The sequence below is a fragment of the Mus caroli genome, unplaced genomic scaffold (assembly GCF_978045245.1).
Source record: "Mus caroli unplaced genomic scaffold, Mus_caroli_1 scaffold_13, whole genome shotgun sequence".
Taxonomy (NCBI): Eukaryota; Metazoa; Chordata; class Mammalia; order Rodentia; family Muridae; genus Mus; species Mus caroli.
Genome location: NW_028227268.1, coordinates 70,717,145 through 70,734,035, shown reverse-complemented (window position 1 = coordinate 70,734,035; position 16,891 = coordinate 70,717,145). Strand labels below are relative to the sequence as shown.

General features: G+C 46.6%; 1 protein-coding gene across 2 annotated transcripts in view; it reads left to right on the top strand.

The window, feature by feature from the left end:
- The window catches only part of Vdac1 (voltage dependent anion channel 1), a 30,900-nt gene that overhangs the window by 10,031 nt on the left and 3,978 nt on the right, over positions 1-16,891 (top strand). For both annotated transcript variants that reach the window (XM_085830028.1, XM_085830027.1), the window contains exons 2-6: positions 5,512-5,581; positions 6,135-6,184; positions 7,995-8,147; positions 8,252-8,304; positions 15,200-15,427. In XM_085830028.1, the coding sequence (XP_085686154.1) occupies positions 5,515-5,581; positions 6,135-6,184; positions 7,995-8,147; positions 8,252-8,304; positions 15,200-15,427 (551 nt within the window). In that variant the 5' untranslated portion in view covers positions 5,512-5,514. The remainder of the gene's footprint in view (positions 1-5,511; positions 5,582-6,134; positions 6,185-7,994; positions 8,148-8,251; positions 8,305-15,199; positions 15,428-16,891) is intronic.

Sequence of the window (16,891 nt, the reverse complement as noted above, 5' to 3'; positions counted from 1 at the left end):
GGTAGAGGGTGGGAGCACAGTGAGTGAGCAGCTGTCGCTGCCATGTAGTTGATGAGTCAGGAAGATGTTGTCCTCCCCAGGCCCCAAGATGGAAGTTACATAAGTGGGTTGTGTGAACTGCTAGGTGATACACAATCCTTCCCCTCTGCTTCCAGTATGGCTGGGTATCCATTCCTTAGGCTGGAGTGGCGTTTGCATAATTTGTTCAAGGTCAGCCAGGGAAAGCTTGGGTTGGTAGGCTGGCAGACAGGGGGGCAGGGGAGTGGGGGAGGGGCAGGTGTCCCCCTAGCCCCCCCCCCCCCCATGAAGGCAGTATGGTGGAATAGAAAGGAAGGGAGCCTCACTGAGCCTGGCCCCTACCCTGAGCTCAGAAGTTCCGACTCACTCCCTGGATGATAATCTCCTTAGAGCTGATGCAGTAGCTGGTGTTTGCTATGGGTAGTGGTGTTTTTTTTTTCTCTTTTGACAGGTGGCTTTCCATGCTGGGTTTGAGGATTAGTGTCAACAGACTGCATTTGGGGAACACTAAATAATGAATGTTCTGTCTTTTCCTCAAGGTGGGATCTGGCCTAGATGCCTGCAGGGTGGGGGCTCTGGGGGCTGTCTTTTCTGGGAGGTCAGAGAAGAGTAGCAGGAAAGACCTGGCTTCTGATAGGCTGGAGACACAGCTGGCTTGGTAGAGTGCTTGCCTAACGTGCACACTGCTAGCCCCAACACCACATACGTCCGGAATGCTTGTATACTCTCAGCACTCTCAGATGGACACAGGAAGATCCGAAGTTCAAGGCCATTCCTGTCTGCATAGTGAGTTGAAGGCTCGATTGGGCTACATAAGACCCTGCCTCAAAAGGAAAAAAAGAGGCAGGTGTATGGGCACACTTTCAAGGTTAGCTCAGGGCTTAAGAGCACTGTATTTTTGTTGTTGTTGTTGTTTGTTTTTTTAAACATTGGACCTGCAGTTTTGTTCCCATGACTACCTTTAACTCCAGCTCCAGGGGATCTGGTGCCTCCTTCTGGTCTCTGCAGGCACCTGCACACAAGTGGCACACACAGATATATATTTATATACACAAAAATAAAATGAAATCTTAAATATTGGTTAGAGTGTGTGCAGGGTGCTTTAGTGTTCTTGGATGCTGCAGATGGGCCCGCTCCCCCTCTGTTCCTTCCTCTAGGGAAGAGACAGCAAAGTCTGTAGATGTTTCTTTTTGTTTGCTTAGTTTTGTTAGGGGTTTTCAGGTTTATTTTATTTTATTTTATGTGTAGAAGTGTTTTTGTGTGTGTGTGCACGCGCGCTGGGTCCCCTAGAACTGGAGTCATGGACAGTTGTGAGGCACTGTGTGGGTGCTGGGAATTGACCCCTGGTCTTCTACAAGAGCAACAAGAAGTCTTAGCCAGGGAGCCATCTCTCTTGTTTTTGTACTTTCATGGATGGCTCTTAATCCAGCAGAGATGGAGAATGTTCTGGGCTCTCTGCCAAGATTTTCTTCTGCAGGTCTGCTGGGCTGGGCTGTCTTTCAGCCCAGGATTGCTTGGGGGTGACTTTTCTTAGGGGAGGGCTAGGCCCATCTGGCCTGAGGGGGAAGGGGAAGAGGGGAGTCCCCAGCTCTGGAAGAGTGGGTGGGGCGGTATTGGGTATATCTCTGCCCTCTTTTGACCTGACCTTAATGTGGGCCGGTCCACCTACATTAGGTTCCAGCCTGTTGGTGGGCGAGAGCAGCAGCAACACAAAGAAGGATCGAGCTATCTCTGAGGATGTGAACCATGGCCTGGACCGCAGATTCCATTCACATTGGAGGCCATGGCTGTTTCTTCTGTAGTGTGTATTGGGTTTGGCCGTAGGCTGTCTTTAGTTATTGACTGATGGATTGGTTTATTATGTGGAGGTAACTTTTGGGAGTCCCGTTGCATCCTGCAGGTTCCAGGTGTGCCAGCAGGCACCTTCACCTGCTGGATTACCTTGCAGGTCCTGCTGTGAGCTCTCTGTGGTGTCCTTGATTCAGGTGTTGGTCAGTTGATATTGTTTCCCTAGAATCATTTGAAATCTTCAGTGGGTGCCCACTCGCCAGGAATATACCATAGTATATTCGTGTTTGTGAATGGGTACGTGTGTCATGTCAGATGTTGCCTATGCAGATCCAGTTTGATAAATTAGGTGTACAGTTGTTGTTGTTGTTGTTTGTTTGTTTGTTCATTTGTCTCCTCACCCCTGAGACAGGGTTTCTTTGTGTAACAGACCTGGCTGTCCTGGAATTCACTTTGTAGACCAGGCTGGCCTCAAACTCACAGAGATCCACCTGTCTCTGCCTCCTGAGGAGCTAGGATCAAAGGTGTGTGCCACCCTCACCTGGCAGGTGTGCAGTATTTTAAAATGAAGGGAACCAGCTGAGGATGTAGCTCCACTGGCAGTGTGCCTGCTGGGGAACTTGAAGTCCTAAATTTGATCCCAGCAGTGCAGAAACTAGGTGTGGTGATGATGCCTGCAATCTCAGCAGTTGAGGGATGGAGGATTAGAAATTCAAAGTCATACTTGGCTACATAGAAAGTTCCAGGCCATCCTGGACTACATAAGATCTTGTCTCAGGAAGAGGGGGCGGAAAATGGAACCACTCTTCTGTTTAGTGACGTTATGGTTCTGGGATGGGACTCTGTCACTCATGGGTCCTTCTCTTCAGGACAGAAGTCACAGTGTGTGCTGTCCCAGAGCAAGGGTTTAATTTTTTCTACACAGCTTGTCAACATAAAACCTTCCAGGAATATAATGTCACAGAGACCATTAGAGTTATTCTCTTTCTCTGACCACTGTGATATTTAACTAATATTTGCTCACTAACTTAATTATGTGTAACAACTAAGTCCTGCTTCTGACCTCCTAGGGTACCAGCACCCGTGTGTGTGTGTGTGTGTGTGTGTGTGTGTGTGTGTGTGCACTCACTCATAGATACGTAAATAAAAGAGATGATAGCACTTTTGATGGAACCTGGAGCCTTTCAGATGCTAAGCTGATGTGCTACCCTGACTCTAGTCTCAGCTCCCTGGAGAGTATTTTTTTTCTAAAGACTTATTTATTTTATGTATGTGAGTACACTGTATTTGTCTTCAGACACACCAGACGAGGGCGTCAGATTACATTGCAGATGGTTGCGAGCCACCATGTGGTTGCTGGGTTTTGAACTCAGGATCTTCGGAAGAGCAGTCAGTGCTCTTAACCACTGAGCCATCTCTCCAGCCCGTTTTTTTTTTTTTTTTTTTTTTAAGATTTATTTTATTTATATGAGTACATTATAGCTGTCTTCAGACACACCAGAAGAGGGCATCAGATCTCATTACAGATGGTTGTGAGCTGCCATGTGGTTGCTGGGAATTGAACTCGGGACCTTTGGAAGAGCAGTGCTCTTAACCGCTGAGCTATCTCTGAGGCCCCCAAGTAGTATTTTATGTGCATTGGTGTTTTGCCTGCATGTGTGAGGCTGTTGGATTCCCTGGAACTGCTGTTGCAGACAATTGAGACCTGTCCTATTTGAGTGCTGGGAATTGAACCCAGCTCCTCTGGAATAACAGCCAGTGCTTTTAACCACTGAACCATCTCCCTAGCCCCACCCCTCATAGTATTTTGATAGTTGCCTTTTAAAATAAAGGCCCACTGGAGGTGAACAAATATTTGCTGCTCTAACAGATGACCCAGTATCCACATGGAGGCTCACAGCTGTCTGTAACTCCAATTCTAAAGGATCGGACTTCCCTCCTTTGGCCTCCACGAGCACCAGGCATGAACATGGCTCACATACATACATGTGTGAACGTGGTTCACATATATACATGTGGAAACACATAAGGTGAAAAAGAAGGGGCTGGAGAGATAGATGGCTTGGCTGTTGAGAGTACTGCTGCTAGGGCTGGAGAGATGGCTCAGTGGTTAAGAGCACTGACTGCTCTTCCAAAGGTCCTGAGTTCAAATCCCAGCAACCACATGGTGGCTCACAACCATCCATAATGAGAGTACTGCTGCTCTTCTGGAGGTCCTGGGTTTGAGTCCCAGCACCCACGTGGCAGCTGAGGTTGTCTGTTACCCCAGTTCCAGGGCATCCACACCCTCAACAGATGTGTGCAAAACATCAATGCACATAAAATCAAAAGAAATCGTTAAAGAAAAAGCCAGGCAGTGGTGGCACGTGCCTTTGATCCCAGCGCTTGGGTGGGCTTGGGGGAGTGACAGGTGGATATTTGTGAGTTCAAGGCCAGCCTGGTCTACAGAGCAAGTTCCAGGACAGCTAGGTCTATACAAAGAAACCCTGTCTAAAAACAAAAATCAAATCAAAACAAAACAACAGCCCCCCCAACCCAATATTTAAAATTAATTGGTGTGTGTTTGTGTGTGTGTGTGTGTGTGTGTCTGTGCTCGTGCACATATGCACACGTACATGGGCACATGAATATAGAGGCCAGAGGACAACTTGCTGGGGGAACTATATCATTTTCTCAGGGATTGAACTCAGGGAGCCTGGCTTGGTAACAAGTGGCGAAAGAGTCACTGAGCCTTCTTGCTGGTCCCTTCTTTTTTTTTTTTTTTTTTTTTTTTTTTTGAGACAGGGTTTCTCTGTATAGTCCTGGCTGTCCTGGAACTCACTTTGTAGACCAGGCTGGCCTCGAACTCAGAAATCCGCCTGCCTCTGCCTCCCGAGTGCTGGGATTAAAGGCGTGCGCCACCACGCCCGGCCTGGTCCCTTCTTTTGTACCCTTGTAGATACCCTTCTTCCTTCTTTCTTTCTCTCTTCTTTCTTTTTTTTGGGACAGGGTTTCTCTGTGTAGCCCTGGCTGTCCTGGAACTCACTCTGTAGACCAGGCTGGCCTCGAACTCAGAAATCTGCCTGCCTCTGCCTCCCAAGTGCTGGGATTAAAGGCGTGGGCCACCACGCTGGGCTATGAAACCCTTCTCTTGTAGCATGTTGTTGGACTTCATTTCCTGTGAGGAGATACTTAGCTAGCTTGTCGCGCTGTAAAGAAAGTTTTGTGGAGCTGGGCTTGCAGCAAGCAGTACAAGGAGGCACTCCTCTGATACTTGTTGAGGGAATGAAATCAGAACCATGTGAAAGATACATCAATTGCCATGGGAAGCGTCAGTTTATCCGTGCGCAGTTACTGGCTGGGCGGCCGGCATTTTGTAATTACTGGCAAGAGTTCTGCGGTTCAGTATAGTGGCTGACTCCTGGGAATATGTCTTGGATGGTTCATTCATTCATCAAATATTGACTGACTCCTTGTGCTCTGGGTCGGTGCTTGGGCCTGGCATTGCTACAGTCAAAAGCAATCACTAAGTGTCCCCAGCTCTGGCCTCAGAGGAAGGGTGAGACAGCTCAGGGCATACCCACACCTGGCGGGGAAAGATGCCTGAGACTTAGAGCGAGTGATTTTTATTGGTTGTTTAATTATATCAAATAAGTTTTATTGGTGGTAAACTAATTTCCATAATTACCTATGTGTTCATTCTTTCTCGTGCTTTTGTTGTGGCAGAACATGGCCGTGCCTCCCACATACGCCGATCTTGGCAAGTCCGCCAGGGATGTCTTCACCAAGGGCTACGGTGAGTGTCGGAGGAGTTGGGAGCAATGGAAAGCCTTTCACCTACTAAGGGAGTTGGCATCTTTGTGACACTTGACGTGGTCAGTTCCCAACTGACAACTTATATGTCCAGTCAAAAGGATGAGCTTCCTGTGGCTGTGCGCCACCCAGTGGTGAGGCTCAGGCATCACAGGGCAAGTGGCAGATCTATCCCTTGCAAGCTCCAGCGTCTGCCCCAGTAGAACACTGTTCTAAATTTACCCTGATGGTCCCACCTCTGATGACTGCCTCTGCCAGCTGCTGGAACCTGCCCCACAGGTCCTGCAAGGGCACAGGTCAGGCCTGTGTTTGTCTGTCTGCCACTGTTGCCCTGGCTTCCTTTAAGTATTTTCAGATAGCCAGGAGGAAAACAGTGGTGTCCTAGCTTCAAGCTATTATTTTTATTTATTTATTTTTTTTCTCAGTGCTGGGGGTCAAACCTTTAGCTTGCTAGCAATCATTCTGTGGCTGAGATACACGTCCAACTCCTCTGGCTTAATTAGTTAACCTGATTTTGGCTGTTTTTCCTTCTTTAGGCTTTGGCTTAATAAAACTTGATTTGAAAACGAAGTCAGAGAATGGATTGGTAAGTCTCTCCACTTGCACAGGATGTTATATTTGTCCCTTACCAGTAGTGGGTACTGTGGCCCGGGTGGCAGAGCCAAAAACAGTTGCCTGCTTGGATTGTGGCTGTTAGTCCTTGTCATCGAAGCTCTGTTCGATAGGTGGTCTGGGCTTTTAATGCTTTTTTTTTTTTTACCAGTTACTTTGTGTTGTTTGAAATCAAAACTAGGTGTGTGCTGTACCCACTGATCTACCCTGATCCATCCTTGATGCTTCTTATTTTAAATTTGACCTCTCCTTCCCCCGCCCCCCTCTTATTTTGAGGTAGAGTCTTACTCTGTAGTAGCTCAGGCTGGCTTCAAGTCACAGAAACTCTCCTGCCTTAGTCTCTCATGTGCTTGGAGCATAAGATGTGAGCCATTACACCCAGCTTTGACCTAGGTTGTTTTGTTTCTTTATTTAAAGACTTTATTTTTGTGCATGTGTGCGTGCCTTCAGGAGTTTGTGTGCACCACATGCATGCAGGAACCTGGAGAGGCCAAAGGAGGGCATCAGATTCCCTGGAACTGGAATTACTTTTATAGGCCATTGTGAGCTGCACAGTGTGTGCTAGGACTCAAACCCAGGTCCTCCATAAGAGCAGTAAGTGAGTGCTCTTAATTGCTGAACCATCTCTTCAGCTCCGCTGACCTGTTTTTTTGTTTGTTTGTTTTTGTTTTGTTTTGTTTTTTTTTTGTTTTTTCGAAACAGGGTTTCTCTGGCTGTCCTGGAACTCACTTTGTAGACCAGGCTGGCCTCGAACTCAGAAATCCGCCTGCCTCTGCCTCCCAAGTGCTGGGATTAAAGGCGTGTGCCACCACCACCTGGCTTTTTTTTTTTTTTTTTTTTTTAAAGATTTATTTATTTATTATATGTAAGTACACCGTAGCTGTCTTCAGACACCCCAGAAGAAGGCGCCAGATCCCGTTGCGGATGGCTGTGAGCCACCATGTGGTTGCTGGGATTTGAACTCTGGACCTTCGGAAGAGCAGTCGGGTGCTCTTACCCACTGAGCCATCTCACTAGCCCTTTTTTTTTTTTTTAAAATTACTTATTCATTTATCTTTTTTTTTTTTTTTTTTGGTTTTTTTTTTTTTTTTGGTTTTTCGAGACAGGGTTTCTCTGATAGCCCTGGCTGTCCTGGAACTCACTTTGTAGACCAGGCTGGCCTCGAACTCAGAAATCCACCTGCCTCTGCCTCCCGAGTGCTGGGATTAAAGGTGTGTGCCACCACGCCCGGCTATCTTTATTTTTTTGAGTCATTGTCTATCCACATGGCCCTGGTTGCCCTAGAACTCACTCTGTAGTCTAGACTGGCCTTGAACTCACTCTGTAGACTAGACTGGCCTTGAACTCACAGAGCTTCACCTGTCTCTGCTTGAGTGCTGGGATCAAAGGTGTATGGCACCACCTATGTTTGTAATGTTTCATTATTATTTAGGAAACATTTCTGGTATCTGTAGCAATTGTTGGAGGGAAGGGGTGTGTTGCTCTGTCAGTAGTAGCTCCCTCTGAGGCTGGAGGCAACATGGAAGCTGGGTGGTTTCCTGTTCAGACTTTAGGGCCCCCAAGGGAGGAAGGAAGCTGTCTTCCAACAAAGCCCTTTCCAGTAGGTTCCCTTGGGTAGCAGGACCCTCTCACTCCTCTGTATTTCCAGTATGTAATTGAACTGTAGAAGTAGTTCTGCCTGGACACGTTGGGGACTCTCTGTTGCTTAAGGGCCTGGACCAAGGGCAGACTGGAATGTAGGCTAAGGTCTCTCTCTCTCTTTCTCTCTCTCTCTCTCCTTTAAGGAATTTACCAGCTCAGGCTCTGCCAACACGGAAACCACCAAAGTGAACGGCAGCCTGGAAACCAAGTACAGATGGACTGAGTATGGGCTGACGTTTACAGAGAAGTGGAACACAGACAACACCCTGGGCACTGAGATCACTGTGGAAGACCAGGTAAGGGCTCCCTGCCTGTCGGAAGTCCTGGCTCCTCTAGTTCCCATTGAGACATCCTGGGTCCTGCCTTTGGTTAACCTGTGCCACCTCTCTCTTATTTGCAGCTTGCTCGTGGACTGAAGCTCACCTTTGATTCATCATTCTCACCGAACACTGGGTAAGGTTCTCCTTACCCATGAGGATATTCTGAGATGTTATGGGCCCTGGAAGTCCATTACAGCAAAGGTTTTTTGGGCTGACATCATGTCAAAGGTAGCCTCTTAGCTGGGAGGCTGGAGGGTGGAAGGAATTGTGTGGTCAGGACCAGCCAGGGGTATGTAGTGAGATTCCACATCAAAGAACAAAAACCAACCAGGTAGCAACAACAGTAAGGCTGCCTTGGTCCAAGTGGTACACATTCTGGTCTGTCGTGGTGTTCTGTCCAGGACACGAAGATCCAACTGTGAAGGGACAATGCTGCAGCAAGCATTTAAAAAAAAATTATTTATTTTATGTATGTGAGTACACTGTAGCTGTGTAGAGGGTTGTGAGCCATCATGTGGTTGCTGGGAGTTGAACTCAGGACCCCTGCTCGCTCTAGCCCCGCTTGCTCCAAGCCCCACTCGCTCTGACCCAAAGATTTATTTATTATTATATGTAAGTACACTGTAGCAGCTTTTAGACACACCAGAAGAGGGCGTCAGATCTCATTACAGATGGTTGTGAGCCACCATGTGGTTGCTGGGATCTGAATCCAGGACCTACAGAAGAGCAGTCAGTGCTTTTTAACCGCTGAGCCATCTCTCCAGCCCATTGCAAGCATTCTTAATTTAGGAAATGTATTTCTCTAGCAAATGGTTTTGTGTGTTCCTGTGCTCATTTGGAGACTGAAGGTGTCTGAGCTGGGATGCTATTTGCCCCAAGGAACTTCCCTTTTCTTTTTGACACAGGGTCTCCTGTAGCTCAGGCTGGCCTTGAACTTATTTTGTAGGCAAGGGTGACATTGAACTTCTGGTTCTCCTGCTTCTGTCTCTCAAGTCCTGGGATCATGGGCATGTGGTCCCATACCCAGTTATGGGGTGGTAAGGATGGAAGCCAGGGCTTATGCAGTCCATTTGTGACGTATGCTACATCTACACCGAGCTGTGTCTCCAGGGCTAAGGATTGTCCTTGGTAGTGGAGGACTCAGGCCAGTGTTTACTGCTAAGATCCCACAAAGCCACTGTGTGCCTGGCTGCAGGCCACGGGCTTTCTGTCCCAGCTGATCTGTTTCATAAGGATGCCAGTAAATGAAAGTGGCCAAGGCTGAAGGGCAGAGGTGGCATTTGGAATCAGGGGCTGACTGGTCACTGTTGCCAGCCTATTTTGTACATGTGGAGGGCCCTTCTCCCAGTTTTCTGAGACCCTGAGATCCTGAGAGCTTAACCACAAGGTGGCTCCTGGGGCTGCCAGGTCCTCCGGCCAGAAATAGTTTAGGCTTGTTGGTTATTGACACATCAGAGGACAAAGAGAGCAAGCTGGTCTGCCTCTCTTCCTGAGTGCTCCACAAGGCAAAGAATGAACTCTTCTTTGAGTTCAGGCTTTTACTAAGTTTCAAGCTTTAAGTTTTTGATTTGGCAGGTGTTTTGCTTGTTTGATTTTTGTTTGTTTGTTTGTTCCTTTTTTTTTTTTTTTTTGAGACAGGTTTTTCTGTGTAACATCCCTGGTTGTCCTGGACTTGCTCTGTAGGCCTGGCTGGTCTTGAACTCAGAGATCTGCCAGGCTCTGCCTCCCTAGTGCTGGGTTAAAGGCATGAGCCACCATTCCTGGCCTTTGGCAGGTCTTTAGCCTGGCAGTACATGTTTACCATCTCCCACCTTTTGCATCCATGGTTCGGTGGCATGTGCGTTTTTATCTTTTGTGATTCTGTGCTTTTTTTTTCTTCCTTTTTTTATTGCCCGCCTAAGCCTCTTCAGTGTTGGGATTAAAGGTATGAGCTGCCATGTGGGTGCGTGGAACTGAACCTTGGTTCTCTGCAAGAGCAGCAAGTGCTATCAACCGTTGAATCATCTCTCCAGCCCCCTCAATTTAACCTTTTCTTTTGAAATAGTTTTAAGGTTTTTTATAGGAAACTGTGATACAAGCAGTATGTAGAGCTCTCCTCTACTTCTCCCCTATCTCCCTCTGATGTTGAAGTTTTCTATCTGCCATCACATTATAACATACTATATAATATATAGCTATTCATTACATAATAATATTTCAGTCAAGCACCTATAGGACTGTGGCCTCTGAGATTATTACAGAGCTGAAAAATTCCTGTTGCTTATTGCCATCAAAGCACAGTGCATTTATTGAGTCTGTCAAAATTGACATGAACACCACCCACTCTGTTATCTCCCCATAAATGTGGAGCAGGTATAATTTTGCTCATGTACCAGTATTTGGGCCGAGCGTGTGCCTCTCTTGTGGACTCACTCCCTGTGTTTTTACCATTAGAGCATGTTTGTTTTTTTTTTTTTTTTTTATAAAATATTTACTGTGAACCCACGTGCTGTGTCACGTTTCCTGCCTTGGACATCTGTCTCTTGGTTACATGAGAAGGTCATGGTTGAGTGGCTATTCATGGTCATCTAGGTTTCTGTAAGTGCACCCTGTGATGTTTGCTTAATGACCAAATGGCCCAACGATGCAATTTTCAGAATGTGTCCCTGTCATTAAGCAATTGTGACTAACAAAGATCCATGCCATCAAGTGGCCGTTGGTACCACACTATTAACTGACGTCCCGCTGATATCACCTCTCTGACTTGGGACCTAGTTCTGGGTCCTCTATTGCATCAAGCTTTCAGGTCTCCTTTGTGGCCTCTCCCTGGGACACACTCTCCATCTTTCCATCTCTCGCGGCCCTGACATTTTTTGAAGAATTGCTGAGAGCTCTTTGCAGAGTGTCCTTCTATTTGGATTGGTCTGATATTTCCTCCTGAGTGTATTCAGTTGCATCTCTTGGGCAGCTGAAGAAGCGACACCTCAGTGTGCTGTCTGGAAGGCCACGATTGTGTGTCTTGGCCTGTGATACCAACCCTGATTATGCGGCTAAGGTGGCATCTGCTGGATCTCTGCTGTAAAGCTGTCAGTTTCCAGCTTTGTGCTTAGTAGCTGTGTTACAGGGAGATACTGAGACTGCAAATATTCTCTCTCATCACACTTTGGGTTACATGGAAGCATCCTTTGATGCTTGCCTGTGCAATTATTGGTAGGTGTTCCCTTCCTTCTTGTTTCTTGAGACAGGGTTTCCTCTGTGTAGCCCTGGCTGTCCTAGAACTCGATCTGTAGACCAGGCTGGCCTCGAACTCAGTGATCCTCTTGCCTCTGCCTCCCAAGTGCTGGGATTAAAGGTGTGCGTCACCAGGGAGCCGTCATTCCTTTCTTACTTATGGGCTTTTACTGTAGGGAAGGGCAGTCCTGCTCCTCCCTTAACCAGTTTTAGTTTTTATTTTGATGTATTTATATTTTGTCTATATATGTGCTTTGTCTACATGTGTGTATGTATGTATGTATACCACTTATGTGCCTGATGCCTGTGAAGGTCAGAGGATGAGCCTGTAGTCCCTAGAACTGGAGTTACAGATGTGTGAGCCACCATGTGGGCCCTGGGAATGGAACTCATGTTTTCTGCAAGAGCAGCCAGTGCTCTTAACCGCTGAACATCCATCTCTCCATCTCTTTATTATCTGAAAAAAAAAAAACACATACACATAGATATGTATATATGCAAACACACACACACACACACACGCAGTTTCTTCTGTGTATGTGTGTGACAGTGTATGTATGGACATCAGAGAACAACTTGGCAGGTTTGGTTTTCTCCTTTTTCCATGCTAGTCCCAGGGATTCGCTCAGGTCATTAGGTTTGCCTGCAAGCACCTCTACCTCCTGAGCTATCTTGCCCGCCCCTAATCATTTTTGACTCATGTATAGACTGATGGACATTTATTCTGTGAATTATATTCAGTTGCATCATTTAGACGGTGGCTCAGGCTGTGACAGTGTGGCATTCCTTCAGGTTGACATGTGTAGGCTCCTCTCACTGTCTTTGAGCTTCTCTGTGTTTCTTGTTTTGGAGTTGTCTTTCTTCCCTGGTCCTTCTGTCAGCCATTTGTCCTAGGTGCCTTGGCGCCTTATGTTGGGAATGCTGTTTAAAGGGCGGTGCTGAGGCCCTAGGTGTGTTGCAGATGAACTTTGATGACTTTGGCTCGTTGGGAATTAACACTGGCTTTCTGAAACTGGTGATACCCAGAATTCACTGACTACCCTGAGCCAAATGTAGGCACTACTGGACAGGACCGCAGGCCTCGCTTACGGATTAGCACCCACCCAGGAGTTGCCTCCCACAGATAGAGCCTGCTTGCTAACCATCAATCCGTTCTGTGTGTCTCTCGAGTGCTCGTCAAATTAGCACCACTCCTTAAGTAGCTAAAAAAAAAATATCCCAGTGACATTTGAGAAAGGAAAATCTCCATAGCTGTGCTCTGGGCAGATCGCAGGGGGAATCTGAGTCACTGCCCCTCCTCTGTCCATTTTCTTGGGATGCTTGGACCCTTAGGTAGAATCCCATGAGAATTGATGTGGGTGGTACCCACCATTGGTCAGAGGCTCTGCCACAGGCACCACATTTTGTGGTCAAGGGCAGCTTTTTGCTGGTTTTGTCTTTTGAGAGAAGGTCTCCTGTAGTCCAGTCTGGCCTTGAGTTTTTATGTGTCTGAGGCTGGCCTTGAACTCCTGATCCTCCTGCCTTCATGGCCAGGTGTGTGCCACTCATGTTTTATTGAGACAGGTCTGATTGTGTAGCCCAGGCTGACCTCCAAGTTATGATGCTCTTACCTCTTTAGGAGTTGGTTCCCTCTCTCCATCATGTGGGTCCGGGCCATTGAACTCAGGTTGTTAGGCTTGGTGGCAAGTGCCAGTACCTTAAGCCATATTACTGGCCCTAAACTAATTTTTTTTTTTTGATGTATTTTAGTCTATTGCCAATTCTTGTCTTACCAATGCTAACATTTCCCCATCTTTGAAGGCCTTGGGTGGAAACCTTATTTTAGCAATTAGATCTGTTTGCCCAATAATTCCTGCTAATCTCTGATAGCTTAAAGAGCCGCTTCAGGCTTACTTTGTATGTTTGCTGCCTTGGATCTGTAACTGGCCATTTCCCAAGAAACAGCAAGGCCTCTGGGTGATGGAATGGGTTTAGAGCCATGGTCTGAAAGCCGCAGATGAACCCTTAATGTCACTGGATAAGGCCAGGAATGGGCAAGTATGTGTTGTCTTTTGGAGCTCTGAGTCCTGGTTTCTGTGGTCTAGGCTGAGAAGCAGTTGGCCAGGAAGTCATCTCTTTTGCAAGCCTGTGATGTAGTTCTAATTGTACTTGATAGATTTGATCTTTAAATTTTTTTTTTTCTGGGCAGTGGTGGGTGGCCTTTAATCCCAGCACTTGGGAGGCAAACAGATCTCTGAGTTCAAGGTTAGCATGGTCTATAGAAAGAGTTCTAGGACAGTCAGGGCTGTTACACAGAGAAATCCTGTCTTGAAAAACCAAAAAACAAAGAATTTTTTTTAAAAAAAATTCACTTATATGTGGCCTATGTACACAGTGCCTCGGTGTGCTTGTGGGGGTCAGAGGAAAATCTCCGTGCTTCACTTTCTTAAAACAGGTTGGCTTTTTTTCTTCCTTCCTTCTTTCCTTCCTTCCTTTCTTTAAAAATACTGCATTTTTTTTTATTTTATGTGCATTGGTGTTTGGCCTGTATGCATGTCCGAGTGAGGGTGTTGGATCCCCTGGAACTATAGTTCCAGGCATGTATAAGCTGCCATATGGGTGCTGGGAATTGAACGGGGGTCCTCTGGAAGAGCAGCCAGTGCTCTTAACCACTGAGCCATCTCTCCAATCTGAGGCATAAGTTCTTTTGTTCATTGCCGTGTCCGTCAGATCAGCTGGCTTTCGAGCTCCTGTCTTGCTCCTCCCATCTTCTCATAGAGGTTTGCTGGGATCCTGGAGGCTTCTGTTGTGCATATGGCCCTTTCTGGGTTCTAGGGCTTTGAACTCAGGTCTTTAGGCTTGTCTGGCAAGCACTTTACCCACTGAGCCATCTACTCAACCCAGTAGGTGCTCTCTTATTCTCTGGGGTTTGTTTTGGAAAAAAGTTAGGCTATATAAATAAATATTGGTAGTTGACATAAATCCTTGCTGAGGGACACTGGGTCTTGAGAAACAGCTGACAGACACTGAGCTAACTGGGCTTAGATGTAAATGTGGGCTGGACCTGAGATCTGAAGGACTCAGGTCCTCACCAGTATCCAGGACTCTGAGTTGTGAACTCAGTGGGGTCTCACGACTATGGTGGCAAAAGGTCTCCTAGCATAGTCACTAGGCAAGGGAAAGACCCATTGTTTATTTTATGTGTATGTGTATATTCTTGAGTGTATGAATACGTATCACATGTGAGGGGGAGGGGGAGGTACCTGAAGGTGTCAGATGCCCAGGAACTGGAGTTACAGGTAGCTGGGTACTGCCAGTGTGAATGCTGGAAACTGAATCTCAGTCTTCTGCACCAGCACTCTTAACCTCTGAGCCTAATCTCCAGCCCCAGGGGTCTGCTCTTTCCTTTTTTGCTGGCTACCGGGTGAACCACAAAGATGGCCATTTCCCTCAAATTGCTGTGTGGGTAGCTTTGAGGTTCATGCTTCTTTTCTGTAGGTTTGGAAAACAGCAGAGAGGCGTAATAGATGCCTGTGTCGGGTTTTGGGTTAGCTGTGGGGAGAGGCTGGAAAAAGAACATGGTTGGCACTCACTTTTTGATCTCTTCCCATGGTGTACACAGTGCTGATGCGGCCTTTTTTCAGACCGAATTTGAGCTCAGGAGAAGTTGTGTCCTGTTGGTGGCTTAGCAGGTGTTTAGGGACAACTGGCCACTGACCTCACTTCTATTTCCTGGCTTCTACACAAACTGGGAACAGGCAAAATGTTTACTGTTCTTGCATGATTTTGTATCAAGATGAGTTAGCGTGGCTTTAATACACACTTCCTTTTCCCTTTAGGAAAAAAAATGCTAAAATCAAGACAGGGTACAAGAGGGAGCACATCAACCTAGGCTGTGACGTGGACTTTGACATCGCTGGGCCCTCGATCCGGGGAGCTCTGGTGCTTGGCTATGAGGGTTGGCTGGCTGGCTACCAGATGAATTTTGAGACCTCGAAGTCCCGAGTGACCCAGAGCAACTTCGCAGTTGGCTATAAGACGGATGAATTCCAGCTTCATACTAATGTGTAAGTGTGTGTGGGCGTTGTTTTAGTTATTTTCCTGTTGCTGTGACAGAATACCATGACCAAGGCAACCCGTAAAAGAAAGTGTTTGGTTAGACCCACCGTTTGAGTGTGTTACAGTCTATGAGGGCAGCAGGAACCACTGAGAGCTCCCATTTTGATCCACAACCACAGGGCAGGCAGAAAGAGGGAACAGTGGGGGTGGTGGGAGATTTTTTTTTTTTTTTTAGATTTATTTATTATATCTAAGTACACTGTAGCTGTCTTCAGATGCACCAGAAGAGGGCATCAGATCTCATTACAGATGGTTGTGAGCTACCATGTGGTTGCTGAGATTTGAACTCAGGACCTTCAAAAGAGCAGTCAGTGCTCTTAACCACTGAGCCATCTCTCCAGCCCTGGGAGATTTTTAAAACCTCCTCCAGCAAGGCCACACTTCCTAATCCTTCCCAAACAGTTTGACCAACTGAAAACCAAGTATTCAAGTGCAGGCCACGGGTGTTTATGTGTGTGACTAGGGTGGTGGCTTTTCTTTCCCTAAGTTCGGTTTTCAGTCATTTGGGTCAATGGGCCCCACGGCCTGTGAGCATTTTTGTTTCCCGTCACACGGAGGATAATCAGGCACTCTTTCTCTCCATTAACTCGGTTAACAGCTTGCTGGACAGTGGGGTGCTGGGCGGAGGGCTGTCCCGATAGGCTGGAGAGAGTCTGTTCGTGGACTTGGAGGTTGAAGGACATTGATGACGTGAGGTAACAATTTCAGTCATAAAGACAATCTGATTAGGGGCCGGAGGAAAGCTCAGCAGATGAGAACACTTGCTGAGAGGATAACCAGTTTGGATCCCAGCATCCCTATCATGCATGGCCTACAACTCCCAGAAACTCCAGCTCCAGGGGTCCATTGCTCTCCTCTGGGATTGGAAGGGGACATCCCCCCAGGCCCCATACATATAAAACTTTTTTTTTTTTTTGAAAAGTAAGTTTACTTGGGTTAATTCCATGAAGTACTAACCTGTTCTTTCCACTAGAGGGTGCTAAGTAAATAGCTTCTTAAATTCAGACCAATAATGGTATTAGTCTAAACAAATATTTTTTCCATTAATAACAATTAAAAACATGTATATGTATGTATGTGTGTGTGTGGCGGGGGTCTGTCTGTCTGCCTGTCTGTTTTTCTGTCTGAACTCCTATGCCTCAGTGTAGGTGTGAAGGTTACATAACAACTTTCAGGGAGTCTGTTGTCTTCTTCCTCATCCAAACCTCAGCACTTGCCTTCCAAGGAAAGTAGCACAGAACTTTCTTGACCATTCTGGCTGTATCAGCTTCCCTCCTGCCATCTTTGACGCAACCATTAACCACGGTGAATACACAAACACAGTAGACAGCAGAAAACTCTGTAGGATTCTAATTTTCTAGTTTCTGCTTTCATTTGGAAAAAAACAAAACAAAACAAAATGGTTTATTTTT